Source organism: Gopherus evgoodei, chromosome 12 (assembly GCF_007399415.2).
Source record: "Gopherus evgoodei ecotype Sinaloan lineage chromosome 12, rGopEvg1_v1.p, whole genome shotgun sequence".
NCBI classification, from domain to species: Eukaryota; Metazoa; Chordata; order Testudines; family Testudinidae; genus Gopherus; species Gopherus evgoodei.
This window is the reverse complement of record NC_044333.1, coordinates 25551709-25573378: the sequence shown is the minus strand read 5'-3', so window position 1 is coordinate 25573378 and position 21670 is coordinate 25551709. Positions and strand designations below refer to the sequence as shown.

Below are 21670 nucleotides of genomic sequence, written 5' to 3'. Positions count from 1 at the left end.
GCTACAAATACTGTACTCTACTTTGCTCTCAAGACCTAGCTTGAGAGTATTTATCCAAGATTTCTTGATGGTAATTACGTTCCCCCCAGTGAAGAGAGGAATTCAGCTCTTTTCCTCTATAGAAAAATACCTTTAAAATTATGAGGTCTTACAAGGAAGTGTATATGGCCTCTGAAATGACTCCTTAATCTAGCAGGCTGGAACAGTGCAAGAATCCCCATCCCAGTGATACTTTTCTTATTTTAACCATTGGAAATGCCTCTGAACAATCACTGAGGAGAGTTAACATCTAGATTTAGAAAACAAAACATAAACTTTATAAAGAAGACTTGGATTTCTGTGTCAATACTGGTATTTTAATCTCATTGCCTAACATTGCAAATTATACCAGGAATGTGGTGTGCTGTCCTTGTAAACCAAATAGGTTGTTTATTTTGAGAGTAGTTCCCAGGGATGGGAAGATTTCAACCTCTTGTACCTCCATGTCCTTTAGAATCTCACTTGCTTGAAATTGCTAATGAGTCTTGGATTTTCTTTCCCCTGAGAATCGTTGGAGTCCTTTGTATTTTCCATACTCTGAAATGTTTAGATTGATAGTTTTCTCCTCACTGGCTCCTGCAGTTTTCATAGAAATCTTTTAAATTTTGTCATCAAGTAAGTTGGTGTTTTGTTCTTGATGTCTGCTGAATACTAATAAGGCAGACTACACTTGCAGAGGTCAGTCACAGTATCAAAACTGTTTAATGTTATACGTTGTACAAAGAGGGGAAATGATTGAACTAGAATGGAATGTCAAAAGGAGACTGGCTGCAATGGGAAACAAAATTTGCCACTGATATAGTTCTGTTAAAGTAGATTGTTAATGCATATAACTATTAGTGTGACTCCTGTATCTTTCCAGTAAGATCACTGTAGCTAAATATTTTTATTAAAAAAAGAATGTAACTGAAAATAAGCCAGATAACTTCTTGTCCTCTAAGTCAGGATGCCTTTGTGTACACTCTTTGTACATTTTATGCATTATTCCTAAAATAGTGTAACAGTTTAATTCTGGTAGACTTTTTGTAAAGGAAGGTAAATGTATATAAACATTTATACATTCATATTTTGTCACTTTCTCTGTGACAACTACAGTAAACCAAAAGAACAGAAACTGTGTGTGAAGTTTATCCATATTTATATTTATAACAAGTGTATATACTTATGTAACCTACAAAAATTAACACTTTAAGTGTAAAATATTTTAGATTACAACTGTAATTTTGTCACAAGGATTCATTAATGCTGTTTTTTCATTACTTGTATTTCTGTAATACCTAGAAGCCTCGCCTGAGGTTTGGGCCTCATTGTGTTAGGTACTCAATAAATACATATAAAGGATGGTCCATTCCCTGGATAATGTACAGTCTAAATAGAAGAGAGACAAAAGGTGAGCGGGGAAACAGGGGCATTGAGCGGGAAAGTTACTTGCCCAGAGTCAGAAAGTGGTTAAGTGGAGGAGCTGAGGATAGAGTCCATTTCTTCTGAATCCTAATCCAGTACACTACTGTCCCATGCCTCATGAATCCAAATCAATACTTTCTACAGTAACTGTGAAAACATTTGCTGCTCTGGTGTTCTAGTTTTGGTCTCTTGCAAGTGTCGTCCTGGATTTCTAGACCCTCTTTTACTCCCCCTTCCTCCCCAGTGTCCAAATGAACAGCATTAAATTATACATTTCTTTGAAATATTTTGGAGTGAATTTTTTTGTTAGCTCTAGGGATTCCTGTCAGATGATGTAAGACATAGGGCATCAGTTTGTACAAGTTCTTCCAGGTGTACCTTATTTCCTGATCAGTCAAGATTACTCCCCGAAGAAGCCAAAACAATTCTTCACTGTCTTAATTGTCAAAAGGTTTTTACATATATTTCTGATGATCTTCCAAGCAGAATGTTAAACTTAATTATGAACCTTTTAATACTGTGGTGAGCTTGGTGTGTACTATTTAACCAAAGTAGATTTTATATGTTGGTCAAACATTGTAAGATAGTGTGACTCATCAGCTTTTCAGATTTGCATTCTTGAAATAACCGTGACTTGAGAACAGAAGTGTTGTAAAGATGATGCAGACAAAATTCATAGCAATCAGACATCTGATCTCTCTCCAAAGAAAAGCTGCAACTTAGAGATTCAGTGTGATACATAGAACCCCAGTGTTCTGTAGTGATTTTTAAGTGTTTTAAGAACATAGTTAAGTATTAGCCATGTTTCGTATTGATGATGGTTTGATTGTGAAGCGTTATTTAAAAAACAAAAACAAAAACAAAAACCCTCTTCATTGATCCATCCAAGCTTAGGAACTTGACTCGCTTGTTTAACTCAGTCATCAGGATTCACTGACCAAAAGTAACCCCAAACTCACGCTTGAATTTTGTTTTTTTCTTTCATAGTTACTTGGACGATGTTTCTTGACAGTGATGCAGGTTCACTTTCAGTTTTTGTCACAAGCTTTGCAGAAGGTCCAACCGGTGGCACACTCTTGTTTTGCTGAAGCTGTAGCTCAGGAAAGGAAGAATGCTAGTGGGGTGGGAACCTCCAATTTGAGCCCCACAACTGAGCTAGAAGATGCAGTACGATCATGGAGAGGAGCTGCAGAGGTATGGATGCCTTGTTTTTAATTAAGCTGAATATTTCATATTAGTAACTGGCAACTTTGAAATTAGTTGCCCTAATATGCAAAACTCTTCATATTCGTTTTATATTAAAGGAAAACCAAAAACTTGATGTTTAGTCCTATTTTCTTTAAATGACTTAAAATAGTTTTAAGTACTATTAATTATCCTGGAGCCAATTTTCTTTTTCTTTTTTTTTAATTTTTCTCTGTGAAAAACTTCACAAAAACAAAGGAAACAGTCTGTAGTGAAGCAGTGGCATTATACACTAAGTTCTGTCAGATGCACAAACTAGAGAAACAGAAAAATAATTTTCTCCGATCTTTCAATTATAGTAGCCTTTGCTTTTGTCAGAAGAGTAGGCAAAGAAAGCACCCCAAAAGTCAGACAGAAATGATTTTGATGGTATCTTGATAACATTTTGAATATGTATCCTATTCTGTATTTTAAAAAGGTTACTCATGACTTTTATGTCCAATTTGTTGAAAAGCTGCTGTTCTTGCTGGTGGTTGAATTACAAAATTGTAAAAAAATTAATTATGTTACTCAAAATTATCTCTAGATTTATACTTCCAAAACATATGCATAATCTGTGGGATCCATATCTTCACTGCAAGGAAAAAAACACCTTTCAAGGGAACCTAGTTAATAGATATAAAATACTTGCTTTTCCTCTTTCTATAGCAGACATTAAATTTATAATCTGCTAGAGCAAAAATGGCTTCAGACTTTTTGAGTACATGGTTTCCTTAAAATTAAAGTAACTTGGAGTATCTGCTTTTGAAGTCTAATTTGGCAGAACAGACAGGCGTGTTAGTCATCTTGACTGGAAATCCTCTCAGGATTTTCATTTATCAACTAACATCTGGAAGGTATAGGACAACAGACAAGCTTCCTGTGGGACTATGAATCTAAAGAACTCTTTGTAACTGGACATGCTGCAACTGCTTTTTCTCACTGATGGAATAAAATAGAGATTTACAGCTGTTTTCTAGATACAATTTTTGGGGAATATTCTTGTTCCATACTTTTGTTGTTAAGTTTGTACCATAGCTTCATCTACTATGAATGCTGTTAAATATGAGCAGGATTTCAAATGTTGTCTCAGTACTTTATACTCCTAGTTTCTTGGAAGTTGCTATACAGAAATTGCTATAAGTGGTTAAAGTTACGTACTTATGTACTTGGGTTGGGGGCCTTGATATTTATGATAAAAGAGCCAGTTATGACCTTGGCCCAGTTAAGCTATTTTTATGAAGGAAACACCTTATTATTTGTCAAAATATAGAGAATCATGTACAGATTAACAGAATAAAGTCCATTAGGCATGCAAAATAAGAAAATAAGAGAAAAACACAAGACCAAATTCTCTTTAATTACAGAGCTAGAAAAAGAGAAACATCTATTTCCACAATTGACTAAAATCACCAATCCCAATAATTGTAAGGTTTTAAGATATTATATGAAAACCTGTGCTCTTAAATAATCACTAATATACAGGTGGTTTTTCTATAATCATCACCGGATATACTAGTTAGTTGTTGTTCTTGGTCTTGGTGTGGGAATTTTGGGTAGACTAGATCTGTCCCAATGTTGAACCAATACTACGATTATTTTTGATGATCCCTTATGTTAAAGGCCACATCTCGGCTGAGAGAAAGAGGCTGTGATGGGTGTTTGGCTGGAATTGAGGTTCAGCAACTCTTCTGCTCACAAAGTGTGGCAATCCCTGAGCACCAGCTGAAAGAACTGAATATGAAAATTGACAGTGCTTTGCAGGTTAGTTACCTTAGTTATTTTATTTTTTACACATGTCCACTACAGTCAGGAGGTAGGGGATTGAAGCAGGAAAGGAATGTGTTACACACAAACATGTAGTTCAATCAACTGAAAAAGTGTTGTGACTTTTCAGTATTGTCCATAGAAGATTGTGGATGTGCTGTGAAATATGACAGTGTAAATTCATATATATGCTTTCACATCACTTGTTGATTATGGCTAACTTGTATCTTAAACCATTTTGTAATATCAGGCATATAAAATCGCTTTAGAGAGTTTGGGCCATTGTGAATATGCAATGAAGGCTGGCTTCCACTTGAATCCAAAAGCTATTGAAGCAAGTTTGCAGGTAAGAGCCACTACGCTTTTGTCCTCCTGAAAATGAATGGTAAAGAATGATAATTGCTTAAATTTTGGTCTTTTTATTAGCTTTTTATTTACTGTCTCCGTTTCTGCTCATTGATCTACATTTTGTCTTCAAGGGCTGCTGTTGTGAAGCTGAAGCCCAACAAACAGGAAGGAGACAGACTCCACCTCAGCCAATTCAGTGTGAACTCCCCACTGTACCTGTTCAGATAGGATCCCATTTTCTAAAAGGAATATCCTTTAATGAGTCTGCAGCAGAAAACCTGAAGCTGAAAACGGTAATGACCCTAAATCTAACCTCTTATACAAATTCAATATTAAATATTCAGTATTAAATTACAATTTTAAAACCAATCACGCCAAATGAATTCAAAAGGTATTCTTAGAACTAGTGGGAAAATGGATTTCTAAATTTGAGGAGAAGGTGGGAGTGTCATCCAAAAATTATTTGGATATCTTTGAGCATTCTCACTTTTTCAAGGTAAACTTAGCTCCCTGTTCCTGGAAATATTAAAAATGGATTGTGTTTTGAACTATTATTTACAGTGTCTCTTAAGCAGTGCTCTTTTGTATTCTGATTATTATACTAATTTCCATAATTCAATTTATACAGGTGCATTTTATAACTTAGACTTTTACAGGTAGCAAATGCTTCTATATTTGACACTACTATGTGTATTTAATTTCCTTGAATGTATCCTTCAGACAAATCAAAATTACAAGAAAAGGACATCTGGGAACATTTTATTTCCTGTTTGTAACCTCAACGCATACATTCAGTTGTAGATGTTTTTTCAAATGTATGTTACTCTGTTTTCAGTAGTGTGTGTAACAAGCTTTTGTGACTTGCAGCACACAATGCTACAACTGATCAAAGAAGCTGGTTGCCATAATGGACTTACACTCCGGGATGACTCTCCTGTCACTGAAGTACTAAATCAGGTTTGCCCTTCTACTTGGCGGGGAGCGTGCAAGACTGCTGTACAGTTATTATTTGGCCAAGCTGGATTGGTAAGTAACCGTGGCAGATAGGGACAGATCAGCCGTAAACAAACTATTTTTAAAGCTATATTTGGACAAGAATACTTCTCTTAAAGCAAAACTGAGATAATTTGGGCTGATAGAACAAGGTGCTGAGCAATTTGTAGGACTGGGACCATTGTTCTCAGCCCATCAGTTTACAAGTTCACAAAATTAAGTACGATTTAGTAAAATATGAAAAGTATTAAAAGCTTTGTAATTACAGTTGACAGTTTGACCAATAATTTAACAATCAAAACACTTACATAAAACTATACTACATAAAACTTACATAAAACTACACTACACTACACTAAAGTTTCTCTTACAGATATTAAAACATTATTAAAACACTTTGAAAATTGGTTCAATTTCTTACAGTGGGCTCCTCCATTTCCAGTGTTAGAGATAACTTTACTGGTAGACAAGATGGATTTTAGCAGACCATAGATTTAGAAGTCTTAATTGTAGTTGAAAACTTACACTCTTAACATAAAGAATATTTTGAACACTGATTTTATGAAAAGAAAAGCACTAGAACTTATAAAATCAAATAGGAAGCTGCAGGTTTTACAACCTGATGTAGATTAGGACACAGGAAATGCAGCTCCCATTTTAATGCATGGTAAAATCAGGAGACTAACACATTTAAAAAAAAAATCTTATTCTACAACAACTCTGAAAATACTGTTTTTCACCACTGACGTGGAGCTGGATTTCCTGTTTAATTGCCAGCAGGAGGTCCTCCCCTTCGAATATCAGTAAAATGGCAATTCAAATGGAGACACTTGCACTATTCATCAGTAAGGTATATTTAGGAATTGTTTGGATATTGTTTTAAGATGTGTGTGTTTTCTTAAGCAAACATTTGATCTATGGTATAACTAGTCACTGCAGTCTTTTTATTTAATGCACTTCCGTTTATTCATGACAAGTGTTTCTTTTGAGCTATTGTGAATTTTCAATCTACTGGGCAAGTAAAATGGGAGCAGATTTCCTTTAACAACAATGCAGCAGGAAGTGTGTGTGTGGTATGTGTTTTAAAAGTACATCATTGTGCATAAGAGTTTCAATCACCTTCTTTTTAAGCCACCACTTGGTAACAGAATCAAAATTTGGTCTAACTGTTGGATTATATACTATCAATGGTCTCTTACTTTGTGTGCAACCTGAACATAGAATGATCAAGAATTGATGGTTGATTTTAATCTCTGATTTAAAAAAAAAATGGCATTTTGCTACATATCTTGTAAGGTCAGCTACTGCATCTGTTCAGGCAAGTGAAGTAGCTGATTTGTATGTATGTGGCTTTGACTTACCTCCCGTCTTAGTTTATTATTTACTACTGTTGAGTTGATAATTTCTACAGAAATAGTGAAGCTTCATTTGTCATGCTTATCTGTTTGAACATCACTTTGGTATTATACGCATCTCATTAAATTGCTTCTACAACTTTGACCATTAGTAGCACAAATTTAAGATATTCTCCCTTGTTCATATCTTAACTCAAGGGAATATCATCATAACTGTGACATGTAAACAAGATATAAAATGAAATTGACTCTAATCATGGTGTTCTGCTTTCTCTGCTGCTAATATGGCAGCAGCTGTGCTACTACTATCAATCCTCTGACATAGCAGTTGCTGATAGGAACCTGTGTGGCACAGGTTCCTAACTTTTTAGGGGTAGGTTTCAGAGTAGCAGCTGTGTTAGTCTGTATCCTCAAAAAGAACAAGCATACTTGAGGCACCTCAGAGACTAACACATTTATTTGCGCATAATGCTCAAATAAATGTGTTAGTCTCTAAGGTGCCACAACTACTCCTGTCCTTTTTAGGAGTAGAGGAAGGTGTTGGTGGTAGTACAGTAAGATTGTTGGTCTCATTCTGATTGGGTGTTTTTGAGGACAAAATACTTTAAAAACATTAGATTCAAGAGGGGTTAGATCAGAGGTAGAGCTGTTCTCAGGAGGGGGTTAGGTAGTTTCTTCACCTGGAGGGGGAGATTAATAGATAATAACTGGAGATATACCAATCTCCTAGAACTGGAAGGGACCTTGAAAGGTCATCAAGTCCAGCCCCCTGCCTTCACTAGCAGGACCATGTACTGATTTTTGTCCCAGATCCCTAAGTGGCCCCCTCAAGGATTGGGCTCACAACCCTGGGTTTAGCAGGCCAATGCTTAAACCACTAAGCTATCCCTTCCCCCGTAAAAGGTTGAGGCTCAGCAGCAATGGGAAAACACGGCTGGTGGAGAGCAAGGCAGCCCTGCTGGCCATTGAAGTGCTGCTATCATGAGAGTTCCATGCTGGCAGCAGGGAGAGTTGTTGGCATAGAACTCCTTTGATTATTGTGCAAGCCAAAATGAAATTGTCATTTTTAGGAATAACTTTGGTAAAATCATGATTAACTCTATTCACGGCTGTCATCAATTATCTAATAGCAGAGGCCTTTCATATTCAGAGGCACTAACAAGATGCATAAATAACAGTAAACAGTGTATGATCTTTCACTCTTGTAAGCCTCATCTTCATATACTCATAGACTCATAGACTCTAGGACTGGAAGGGACCTCGAGAGGTCATCGAGTCCAGTCCCCTGCCCTCATGGCAGGACCAAATACTGTCTAAACCATCCCTAATAGACATTTATCTAACCTACTCTTAAATATCTCCAGCGATGGAGATTCCACAACTTCCCTAGGCAATCTATTCCAGTGTTTAACTATCCTGACAGTTAGGAACTTTTTCCTAATGTCCAACCTAAATCTCCCTTGCTGCAGTTTAAGCCCATTGCTTCTTGTTCTATCATTGGAGGCCAAGGTGAACAAGTTTTCTCCCTCCTCCTGATGACACCCTTTTAGATACCTGAAAACTGATATCAGGTCCCCTCTCAGTCTTCTCTTTTCCAAACTAAATAAATCCAATTCCTTCAGCCTTCCTTCATAGGTCATGTTTTCAAGACCTTTAATCATTCTTGTTGCTCTTCTCTGGACCCTCTCCAATTTCTCCACATCTTTCTTGAAATGCGGTGCCCAGAACTGGACACAGTTCTTACTCGTGTCTTACTCTTGGTTTATCATTCCTTGTTCCTCCCCCTAAATTACACTGTAATCTTTTCAGAGTAAGGATTTGCCATTTTTGTCTGTAGACTGCTTAGCACATCTGTGGTGCTATGTAAAAATTCTGCAAAATTAATTTACATTTGCGTACAATTTTATGTTATGACGACACATTCTAATCTTTTCCTTTAGAGCGTTCTCTGGGTGGGGTGAGGGAGGAAGCACCTGTAAAACAAGAACAATAGATGTCCGATGAACAGGAAGCCATTTCCTAAGTAACCACCAGGCTGGGTGTGAGAAACGTGTTCACTGTATTTTGAATTTATTTTGTTCAGAAGTCAGATAAATGAATCAGGAGTAGATATAGCACACCCTTCATTTTACTGTTTTTAGAAACTAATGTATCTGTATTGTCTGAGATTTATGAGTTAACTTGCTACCTAAGTGCCAAATAAAACATTGTAGGATAATCTCATGAAGATTTCGTTTACTCTATGCTGCACATATTTTGGCTATGCATCTTGTTAGAAAAAGATTAGAAAGTGAAATGAAGTATGACTCATAAATTGCTTAATTATTCTAGGTTTTACTGGCTTACTGTGTCAGATAACAAAAAAGGAGCAGTTACTCAAGGTCAGGTGTCGGCAACCTTTCAGAAGTGGTGTGCCAAGCCTTCATTTATTCACTCTAATTTAAGGTTTCACATGCCAGTAATACATTTTAACGTTTTTAGAAGGTCTCTTTTTATAAGTCTATAATATATAACTAAACTATTGTATGTAAAGTAAATAAGGTTTTTTAAAATATTTAAGGAGCTTCATTTAAACTAAATTAAAATGCTGAGCCTCCCGGACCGGTAGCCAGGAGCCAGGCAGCGTGAGTGTCACTGAAATCAGCTTGCATGCCGCCTTTGGCACGTGTGCCATAGGTTGCCTACCCCTGCTCTAGTTATTCAATATTTGTCTTAATTTGTAGATTAAGAACCTGATCTTCACATTTAAGTCAACTGAAGTTGTGACTACTCAACACTTACGAAAATCATATTCTAAATTTTCAATCATATTCTAAATTTTCAGACTACTTCAAATGTTTTGACGTTCACCAAGGTTTATTCTGCTTCACTCAGCTGAACTTAGCCCATTGTGCTTGATAATTCAGGGGTCTTTGCATATTCACTGGTACACTCCAGCTCTGCTTTGTGCTGCTCCAGTAATGCAAAGCAACTGGAAATCCATTTTGACTGATCATGCCTGCCGTATTGTAAAGATACTAACATTGATTTTTATTGTTAACATAAGGGTATGTCTACACTTAAACCATTACAGCGGTACAGCTGCAGCACCAGCTGCACTGTGTAGTGCTTCAGTGTAGACATTATCTGCACCAACGCGAGGGGTTCTCCATTGGCATAGGTAATAATTCACCTCCCCAAGAGGCAGTAGCTACTTGGATGGAAGAATTCTTTTGTCAACCTAGCACTGTATACACCTGGAATTAGGTTGGCATAGGTCGGATTTTTTACACCTTGAGAGACATAGCTATGCTGATGTAATTTCCTAGTGCAAACCAGCTCTCAAAGTGTTTCTAATGTTAATTTTTCAAAGGGAAAAATCAAAAGATTAGGAGCACAACACTACTTTTCCTAAAGAATCATCTCCTGCATTTGTTTACACATGAGCAGTGGCTGATTTGTTTGTGGCATTGTCTGACCTCCAGTCTCTTATCAAAACATTTATGTTAGTACTGTTGAGTTGATACTTCTGTAGTAATGTTGAAGTTTCATTTTGTGAATGCTTTTTTATGTGATTTGTCATGCACTTTGGTATTAAGAATAATATTTAATGACACCCCCTTTTTTTAATAGCACTAACATATGGATTTAAGATGTTTTCTTTTTGGTGTGTCAGGAAAAAATAATCACAACTATGATTTTTCTTAATTGGATGTCATATAAGGCAGAGATAAAATGAAACTAATTATAATCAAGGTAATTTTGTGCTAGCACTTCTCCCTGCTATTAGCACAGTGTTCCTGTAACAGCACCATCCTAGCTGCTAATTTCTAAACCCTAGATATCATAACCTTGGCCAAATGTTGAGAATTTTTCTTTCTGTTTGTAAGTTGGGTCTGAGTGAAGCAAGATTCACTCCTGAATTACACACAGATGGTATCTGTCCCTTGAATACTAGGATTAAATCATTCCAATAAATCTTTCCTTTCTTATCCTATCATACTCATAGCTACAGGTGTGGCATAAATCAATAGATCTGCAGAATAAAATTCAAGTTTCATAAATACTCTGAAACCTAAACAAAGTAATAGAATGGCATTGTCATTTAAAAAAAAAAGGTGCATGGAAGCTTGTACACAGGCCAAACACTAATCATAATGGCCTCTTTTTAAAAATTAAAAAAAAAGACTCAGAGACTGTTTGCAAGTAGGGATGAATGGACTGAGGCAACTATCCAAGGGAATGCAGTCATATGCTCAGAGATGGAACATCTAAAGGGTGGGTAATGGCAGTACAGTTATACTTGCTGCAATTTTAGTAGGTTTGACATAGGAAGGAACATAGAATCTCAACAGACTTCAGGCCCCTCCATTTCAAATGCTTCACTTGACACATTTCTCCATCACCACTAGTTGATACCTGCCTACCAGATAATAGCAGAACCTGCGTACATGCCACTAAAATCCCTTAAGGCTTCTCTGCACTGGAGGGCTTGGCCATTTCAAGGTTAAATGGTACAAGTAATCTGCTATTAGAAATTACCAAAATGGCCTGTGGATGAAGACTGGACCTCAAATGAAAACATGAATCAAATGTGGAACCTACTAAAAGATATAATTATTGAGGCTGATGCGAACCCATCCTTCTCAGTCAGTTTCCCTAATAAGGGAAGGTTAAAGACAGAATGATAATTTCCAAATCCTCCAGCTTCAGAAACAATGTCTTATGGAGGGGGGACTCAAATTCAGCACATTGGATAGTCATCTCCTTCTTCTTACTAAGGAAGGTATTAATAATTAGTGACACACAATTCAGCATGGGCAGAGGCAGGGACTGTGTATGTAGGATCTTAGAACCCAGAAAACCATGGAATTGCAAGTTAATCTAGAGTTGCAGACTAAAATAAAATTCATCTCTTTCACCTCAGGCATCCCAATTAAGTATCCGTTTTATCCAAAAGAATTGACTAAAAAGATGCTTTTGGGGCTTTGAGGTAGTAGTTGGGAGAATTAGTATTCCTTGCCTCCAAATGTGACAGCCTTTGTGGTGCCTGTGTGAAGTGCAGTAGCTGATACTGCATGGGTGATGCATAACTACAGGATGTAGCTGAGGATAAAATTATGTGTCTGCTGTTTATTTAAATGCTTGATTTGAGAAATTATACTACTATTGCTGTTTTGATATATTAAAATGGAAATCAGATTGCAATTATATTTTGCTGCAGTTCTGTGTGTTTTGTCCATTTTCATTACCTTTTGAACTTCAGGGGGTAAAACAATTAACCATATTCTTAAAAGAACTAAATATTGTTACTTTATTTGCTTAGGTGGTTGTGGACACAGCGCAGATTGAAAATAAAGAAGCATATGCTCCTCAAATTAGTTTAGAAGGATCCAGAATTGTGGTGCAAGTCCCATCAACTTGGTAAATAAATATTGTATATCAGATAACACTAGTAGGCATGATTTTATTTTTTTTATATAGAAAAACTGATGATGTATAGGCTCCTCCAACCTGGAACTGAGGTGTGGCACTCTTGTTGTAGGACTGACTGACAGGTGTGCCTAGAATTTCTAGAATTTGCGTGTTCTTCTCTGTTAGCTCCTAGTATTTGCGCTGTTTCTTCAGGAGGCAATAGAAGTGGAGGCAATGCTGTCAGACTAGAATACTGAAGAGGCTTTTTGAAAAGAAGAAAGGATGGTAATAGTTGAACAGATGAAAGGTAAGGCAAACAAATCCTTCCGTATTGTGCTCTTCTGTGGCAGACCTTCAGTGTATGAACTCTTTCTCTGAGGTGGCATGTCTCTCAGGAAGTCTGGGAGGTAAGAGGATCTCCTCAAGTATCTTGGTGGCAGGTGAGGTACTCTAGCATCTCACTGAACCTTTCCAGAAAGTTTGGTGTGGGACCTTCAGTAGTGTAGACTATGGAGCTAAATGAATTCATTTTTCTAATTGCCAGGATTGACCAAATATTGGCATCCTTTTGAAACAACAAGATCCCTTTTATTGCAGATCCCTTTTATTGCCGCACTTCCACTATTATGGACGACTTCAGTTTATGGTAGGTGATGAGTCTGAGCTTTAGTGAAGACAGCCTACAACTACTAGTATATATGGCCTTTCCTCAAGTATAAATGACCTAGTCACTTTCCACAGAGAAAGGTGAATTCTTCTTTAATTCTTCCAGATTATAAACTGACACTCTGGATATTTTCTGTCTTTGGAATGCTGTTTAAATTGCTCTATTTTTTTAAAACAATTAAAAAGAAATTGCAGACTACTTGAACCACAACTGAAAATCTTTGGAGGGGCTCCCCCTACTGACAAACATTAATAGAGTCCTGTCTGTTCACAATAGGTGCTATTTAAATATTTGGCCAAATCCAGTTGTTAGTGTGTCACATTTTAGTCAATCACATAAATGTTGTTGGCTCCCTGTCAGACAAAATACTGGTGGGATATAAGACTAGAAGTGGACTGCTCACTGGATATGGGCAATGGCTGCTTCTCTCTCCTGGTTAAAGGCAATGGTTACTTCTAAAGACTCTTTGAATAAGTAGTTGGTTGGAATTCTTCTTGGATCTGTTAACCATTTCCTTGTGTACCTTTTATGGTGCTTGATTCCTTCAAGTGAAAGAGAGCATTCTCTGATTCCAGGTCTGGTGCAAATACCTTGGATTTAATGAAGTTGATAGCTGTCTTTCTCCATGTGGTGGCTCAGATTTCTGGCCACCTAGTTGTAGAATGTCCCGCTTAGTGTAGCAAGGCAAGCCCGTTTATTTTCAGGTCACCAAGTACATCTGAACTGTAACTGTTTATTCCTTACCCCTATGGGTTGCAAGTATATTTAAGGCGGTCTTAGATCATGATGTTAACTATTCCAGACTATAAAGAGTCTCTGCATCCTCACTAAAAGTCTGGCCCTAGATCTCTTCAATATCCCAATTGTATTTCTAGGGCAATGCAAATTATCCTTTCTCCTCCACAGAAGATTCATTTTAGGTACCAAAGTAACCATTCCTTTATCACATCCACAGGTAATAGGAGAGGCTTTTCTGAAACTAAATCTACTAAATTGAGTTTAATTGCTCTTCCTGGGATGCATCTGATAAAGGGCTCGTCCCTGATTGGGGCTCACTAGGCAGATATAAGGCTGTTAGTTTCCTGACCTCACCTGGCGAGGTACTAAATACAGTTCTTTAACTTTCTTTCCATACAAAAATTCTGTCCCCTAGTTACTGTCAAGAAGCAGCAGTGTTCTCCACTGGTGTCCCATTTCAAGTGACAACAGTTCTAATTCAGTTCTATGGCGGGAGAAATAGCCAGGTTTTGGCAATTCTGTGCTTTGGTGGCTCAGTGAAATCTTTGTTAGTAAGTTAGACCTGGAGTCGGGGGGGGGGGGGGTAATCATTCAGCCATCAGTTCCAGGAATTCCTTGTATCAGTGGACCTTCAATTTAATGATAAATTTAGTGTTATCAAAAATATCTAGGGCTTGCCCTGAGCTACATCTGAAGTATTATGCCCTACTTTTTGAACTAGCGAATGCTCTAGCTCTTCCCTAAAATGAAAGATAGACCCAGTGCATCAGTTCTTCCTACCTCTTGATCTGGGCCTCAGGGGTGCCATTTGGGGTGAGGGGCAACCCCTCCCCCAAGCTTCGTACCACATTTTGTAGCAGGAGGGAAGATGCTGTCCTTCCTCCCCCTGCTCCCTGCTCTGCAGCCATCTGGAGCCCCTGGGCTGCCCCTGCTTCCTGCCATGGAGCCACCACTATCCGAGCTGCTTGGGACTTGGAGCCTGCCTCCTGATCTGTTGCGCAGAGCCAGGTGGGGCTGATCTCAGGGTGTCCCCCTTCCTCTGCCCATTGTATACCTGGGTGGGCAAAGGCCCCCTGGATCTGCCCCACTGTGCCCAACTAGGGACTGAGTGCAGGGCTGGCAGTAGCAGCAGCACCCCCTTGGACACAGCCACTCCCTGCACACTAAGCAATATCCCTTCCAGCACACAGCCCTTAGCTACCCCGCATGCCTGCACCCTGAGCAGTTTTCAAACCTTTTTAAGAGAGCCGCTCCCTTTGAGTTATTTTTGGTTGCGGCCCTCACCCTATTATCTTAAAAACAAACAAACACACACACAAAAATCACAAACCAGAACCAAAAATAAACATAACGTTTTTAGTTGCCTAAGTAGCCCCTGTAATCATGGTTAAAGTTGCCCTCCTCCCCAATTGGAAATGGTGCCCTTGCCAGACCTACCTGTTGTTCAAACTAGCTGAAGGGGTAATCAACTTGATATCAATCTCTTCTATTAAGATTAGTAATGGAGCTGGATAGAAGTTCCGCATCTCACACTCAGAATTGAGACCAGCTGTGTGTTAAGAAGGTGGGAATGAATGCCTAGCCTGATTTGCATAGCAAATCCTTTCAGTCATTGCCCTGGTAGGTAGTCAGGGAGGGCGTGCATGTGATGAATCTCTGTGCCTGGATGTAGTTTCATGGGTTTAATTGCAGAAAACTACAACTAGCTCTGATACAAAACAAGGCGTGCCTCTCAGATAATCTGCATTAATTTAGCATGACAGATTTGGGTCCTGACATCAATGGCAGCTAAACAGGTTACATCTCTTAACCGGAGGTCTAAGAACTGTATCAGGTATGAAATATCACCAGCCCCTTCAGCTGGAGGCTTTTGAGGGATATCAGATGGCACAAGGCAAGCAGTAAATAATGAAAAATACTGTACACGGTGTTCTGTAACTGAGAGCCATAAGACTTGCTGTGCATTGTTTTCTGCTCAAGCAGTCTTAGTACCAATAAACTCCTCTTCAGTCACTTATGAAAAAAGAGGATGGAAACTAATAAACCAAACATGGAAGTCACTTCATCTGCAAGTTTTTAAATTTCTAGAAGGTTGAGCTCAGAGCTATCTTGCCTTATGTGCCAGCCAAAACATCAGTCAAATGCTGTAAGACTTACAGAGACCTTCACTCATATAGTCAAAACGCCTTCTTTTTCAGGTAGAACAGAGGTTATTTTTTCATCTTTCTTGGTGCACAGATACAATGCTGTTGTAGTCTGTAACAGCCCTCTGGGGATAATCCCTTTCCTAATGCCATGATATACTTAAGCATGGACCTGTTACTATTCTGATCTAATGACTGAGTGACCTGAAAGGGTGAATGTAGTTCAGAAATGGCTAGTTAGGAAGTTCTGTACTCTTAAATTGTTCCTTTTGCAATGTCTGGAAGAAATGCTCAGGCTATCCCCAGTAAGAATACGTCTCCACACCTCTTCCTGAGCTTGTGTTTCATTTTTTCCCATTAGGAGCTGAATAGACATCTCTTGCTATAACTTGTATTAGGGTTCAAGCATCTACCCTGAGTAGTCTCCATGGCAGAACTGAAGATTTTTCATGGGGGTCATCCATTGATAGTCATTGATTATTTTTATATTTTAAGGTTGTCTCTCCACATCTCCAGTTAAACTCACCCTTCCCTGCAAAATGGCTGAGGACTTAGCTAATGAGTTTACTGTGTAAACCCCCTCAGAAGCCTATAAGTCAATTTCCTTATTCTAGCTGTCTATTAATATAGTCTTTTTTTTTAATTGCCATAATCTCTGCAGGAAGATGGAACTTTCAGGAGAGAGCGACTATTTTTGCACAAGAGTGAGTGTGTGTGAGTGAATTAACTTATCACCCTGTTCGGTCACCTGCTTCCATTTGGGCCAAAAAGTAGTTCTTTCCTAGTCCTGCATTAGAGAACCCTTGCCATTAAAGGTGTGAAAAGGTTTTTGGTTTTTGTTTTTTTAATTTGGAGGAGGGAAAGTACTTGGAGCTTCTCGAATCACTTTTTCCAAGTGATTTAATTTGTTTTGCACTGGCTGAACATGGAGTGTCTGTCTGTTTTCACTCATGTCAGGCTGGCCTAACCTCTTTCTGGACTGAAATTGCAGAAGCTTCAGCAGACGACGCTGAGGTAGCCACTTAGTCTGTTGTTTTGTGTAAACATTTCAAGTTGGGCACTCTTGCTTCTGTTGACACTATTTCCATTGTTCTCAAAGCAGTTTGTTCTTGATATTCTTGTTTTTTTTATTAAGGATGTGGGATTGCTATAGAAATCCTATCAGTTCCAGAGCGGTGGACTGTAAAATTCAGAGACAGGATTTTTTTTACTGTTAGTAATGGTTCTGCATCTCAATCCTAGCAGTGCTGAATGACCCATCTGAGAAGGTTATGTCATATGTGCCCAGTGCAGAGGCTTCTGTTATACTGGAAATTATTTCAGCATTGAACATTGCCTTACTGGTACAAGGGCTTTATTTGGGAGATAACAGGAAGTTCTGTAAGAGGAGATGCTGAGAATTCTGAGTCCTTATTTGGTCTCTGCTGCCTGTCATTCTTACAGCATGAGTGCAACCCATCCATTCCAGTTTATGAATTTCATCATCAGTACTTGGTAGCAATTCTCTGTTCTTACCCAAAAGCAGAGTGATTTTGGTTGCTCTATATTAAGTGGTAGTAGCTAAGCTATCCATGAACACTACCTGATTTGTTTCACAAACGCATAACTAAGTTTTAGCATAATTAAGTGGCATTTTGTTGCTTTTCCAACATATTAAACATTTATGATTGGAATAGTCCAACAATAACATTTTTAAAAACTCCAATATTTATAGGTGTCTGAAGGAAGATCCAGCAACAATGTCTTTACTGCAGAGGAGTCTGGATCCAGAGAAGACTTTGGGACTTGTAGATGTGCTCTATACTGCTGTGTTTGACATAAACAGGTGGAAGGAAGGAAGGTACATCTCACATTTCCCTCATGCTCTACTTTTCCAGTTTAAAAGATGTCAGAATTATTTGAAGGGCTGTAAGATGACTCAATACAATATTGCAAAAATTGTTAGTGTCTGTTCTTGGGGGGAGAAAGGCAGAGAATTGGTGCATATATCAGACTAAGCAGTAAGAAGTTTGCAAAGCTTGGGTAGCCTATAGGTAGATGAAAAGGTGCTGTAGATTATTTTTTATTTGGAACAAAAATTACGCAGTCTGCTGTTCTCTTGCAAAGATATGGGTGTATCTGTCAGATTTTTGGACCTTATTAAAATACATTCAGAAAAATAAAACATGAATACCCCAAAATTTCAAGTCAACCAGATTAATCATTACCAATGTAGCCGTTTAACTAATATCACTGTCAAATAAGAAAATAATTGACTAGTCAGATTGACTTTAACCAAGATTTGTCTGAAGAGCTCTATTTTGTATGTTTTCCCCATCCATTACCCAATTATTCAGTTCCCCCAAAATACACAAACTGAATGTGTAGACTTGTTAAGACATAGTTTTGTGTGTTGTATTAGGCTAGTATATTGGTTGGCTTGAAATAAATGTTTTTTGTTCAAACAGGGAGCAAGCTTTGCCCTGTATTCAGATCCAGTTACAGCGTGAGATCTGTGACTTCGGGAATCAAGTTGACATGCCATCTGGAAATGGAAGCAAGTCATCGGGAGGCCTGCAAAAGACTTTCTCAAAACTGACTTCACGGTTTACAAAGAAAACTTCCTGCACCAGTTCAAGTAACAGTGGAAGTTACTCTATCCCCAGTACGCCTTCCAAAAATGTCTTCATAGGTAGCAACACAGAGGAGAAAATTAAAATGCCCAGTAACATAGACACACGATTACAAAGTATTTTGAACATTGGTAATTTCCCTAGGACTATAGATCCATTACAACCAACTCAGAGCACAAGTAACCAAATAGTCAATGGATTTCTTGTTGAAAGGTGTGATAATTTCTTTAAAGCAGATGATGGCAAGGATGATAAAGGTATGAATTTACCAACTGACCAGGAAATGCAGGAGGTTATAGATTTCTTGTCTGGTTTTAATATGGGCAAATCCCAGCAGACTTCTCCATTGGTGAAAAGAAGGAACTCTGTTGCATCTTCTGCAGCAACAGAACAAAAATCAGGAGCAGTGCAACAACCACAGTCTATGTCTCATGCATCTCTGCATCCTTCTCAGCAAGGGTTGTCACAGCAACAGCAGTCACAAAAGCAGCAGCAGCAGCAAATGCAGTATTATCAACATCTTCTCCAACCAATTGGAGTGCAGCAACAGCGTGTATCCAGCAAATGGGCGAATAATTCTTCACAGCAGTCAGCACAAGCAGTTGGGGCTGGATTGTCTCATATTAGTCAGTGGAACAATCCTGGCTTCTCAGATCTGAGCTCTGATTTATATAGCTTGGGTCTTGTGAGCAGCTATATGGACAGTATGGTGTCTGAGATGTTAGGACAGAAACCACAAGGACCTAGAAACAACACATGGCCAAACCGTGACCAGAATGATGGAGTCTTTGGGATGTTGGGAGAAATTCTGCCTTTTGATCCTGCAGGTGTGTATCCTTTTTTTCTTCAAATAATTACAATGTATTTATATTTTTTACAAAGTAAAGAATATTGTTAAATGTTGGTAGTAATGGTAACAGTGCTTTTCATCAGTGGATCCAAAGTGTTTTACAAAGGTCAGTGGGCATTAACATCTGTGCACTTTTATTTTTAACCATTGAGTGAATTGAGGTACAAAGAGATTAAGGCCCCTATTTTTAAAGCCATTTAGTGCTGCACTCAGGGTCACAACATCTAACTGATTTAGGAGCCTAAATCTAATTTTGAAAGGGATTTAGGCACTTCATCTAAATTCCATCTACTGACAGTGGAGTTTAGACTCGTAAGTGCCTAAATCAGTTTTGAAAAGATAGGAGATATAGGCTCCTAAATCAGTTATGCGTTGTGATCCTGAGTGCAGCAACACCTAAATAGCTTTAAAAATCTGGGCCTTAGTGACACCTTGCAAGTAATTGGCAAAGGAGGGAGTAAAACCTCAGTTTCTAGCCCTAATTTCAAGTGCTTCTGAAACTTTTTCATAACATGGACCACATCACAATACAAAAAAGGATCCTTCATAATTATCTTTGTACTCACAACACATCTAATATCAAAAAGTTTCTGCTGTGCAGAAATTATGCAGTTATTAAAACTGCTTGGAGAGACAGTAGTTGGACTGGCAGAGGAGTCTCTTCCCCCAGCCATGACATTGTCTCTCAATTCATATGCAGCTGAGGGCTAGAGAGACTTTTTAGCAACCAACTCACTTGTTTCCTATTTGTATGTGGCTACTTTGTTCACTCATCTAGCATTGCTGCTTACGGTGAGGCCAACCCATTGTGCTCACTCCAAAGGCAGTCTGCACCATTGGTTCAATTCCACGGGGGTGGTGCTCTGACTAGGGTTATTAATGCTAAGAAGGAAAAAAAATATTCAGTGTAAGGTAAGTATTTCTTTTAGAACTAAAACGAGAGGAGAAGTTACTTGCTGTGCCCAGAGGCCTTTTTCTTTACAAACAAAAAATACCCAACCAAATTTGGGGTCCCAGTTACAGGGATGCTGTTAAGGTAAAATTGACCCAGAATTTAGATTTCGGGTTAAAAAAAACAACTGTCCAATGGAAATGTTCCAATGAACTTTAAAACAAAACCCACAAAGTGTAATTTGCACCCCTTGTAGCATTTACATTATTGGACTGAGAACATGAATGCAAAACAAAGCTTATTTTTTTCCTCCATGCTGAAAGGAATGTGGAAAGTAATTCAACAGAGTGAATATTTTCATTTACTGTTTTAATAAATTGTTACATAAGTAAAGAGATGGTTTTATATATGACTTGGCCTTTACAAAACTTAATAAGTTGACCTTTTTGCAATGGAAAAATCAGCTCCTCCTTCACTGGAGTGCCATATTCTGAGCAGAGTGGTAGGAATCCTTAACTCAGGCTTTGCTTAGTACAGTAAGTAAAGGAGAAACTAATTTTTTTAATTGTTTTAAAATAATGTGCTTACAGCTTAATGTGATATAGCTAGGTTTTAGTATATTTTGACCCAGTCCCACGTGACGTTCTCATAAACAAACTAGGGAAATGTGGTCTAGATGAAATTACGATAAGGTGGATGCTCAAGTGGTTGAAAGACCATACTCAGAGTAGTTATCAATGATTCACTGTCTAACTGGGAGGACATATCTAGTGGGGTCCCACAGAGGTCTGTCCTGGGTCTGGTACTATTTAATGTATTCATTAATGACTTGGATACTGGAGTGGAGAGTATGCTTATAAAATTTGTAGATGACAATGCAAGCACTTTGGAGAACAGAATGCTGCAAAAAAGGCTAATATTTTAGGATGTATTAACAGGAGTAGTGTACGTAAAACACAGGAGGTAATTGTTCTGCTCTACTCAGCACTGATGAGGCCTCAGCTGGAGTATTGTGTCCAGTTTTGGGTACCACACTTTAAGAAAGATGTGGACAAATTGGAGAGAGTTCAGGGGAGAGCAGCAAAATGATAAAAGGTTTAGAAAATCTGAGCTATGAGGAAGGGTTTTAAAAAAAAAAAAGTGAGTTTGTTAAATGTTGAGAAAAGAAGACTGAGGAGGGACTGATAAGTCTTTGAACAAATCAGCAGCTGTTCTAAAGGGGACAGTGATCAGTTGTTCTCCT

The 21670-nt window shown here is 38.2% G+C and overlaps 1 protein-coding gene across 2 annotated transcripts in view; it reads left to right on the top strand.

Annotated features, from left to right (window-relative positions):
- Positions 1 to 21670, top strand: part of KIAA0355 (KIAA0355 ortholog) — a 104168-nt gene that overhangs the window by 69017 nt on the left and 13481 nt on the right. For both annotated transcript variants that reach the window (XM_030581491.1, XM_030581492.1), the window contains 8 exons: positions 2431 to 2637; positions 4291 to 4431; positions 4685 to 4780; positions 4914 to 5075; positions 5650 to 5808; positions 12436 to 12533; positions 17788 to 17913; positions 18521 to 19512. In XM_030581491.1, the coding sequence (XP_030437351.1) occupies positions 2431 to 2637; positions 4291 to 4431; positions 4685 to 4780; positions 4914 to 5075; positions 5650 to 5808; positions 12436 to 12533; positions 17788 to 17913; positions 18521 to 19512 (1981 nt within the window). The remainder of the gene's footprint in view (positions 1 to 2430; positions 2638 to 4290; positions 4432 to 4684; positions 4781 to 4913; positions 5076 to 5649; positions 5809 to 12435; positions 12534 to 17787; positions 17914 to 18520; positions 19513 to 21670) is intronic.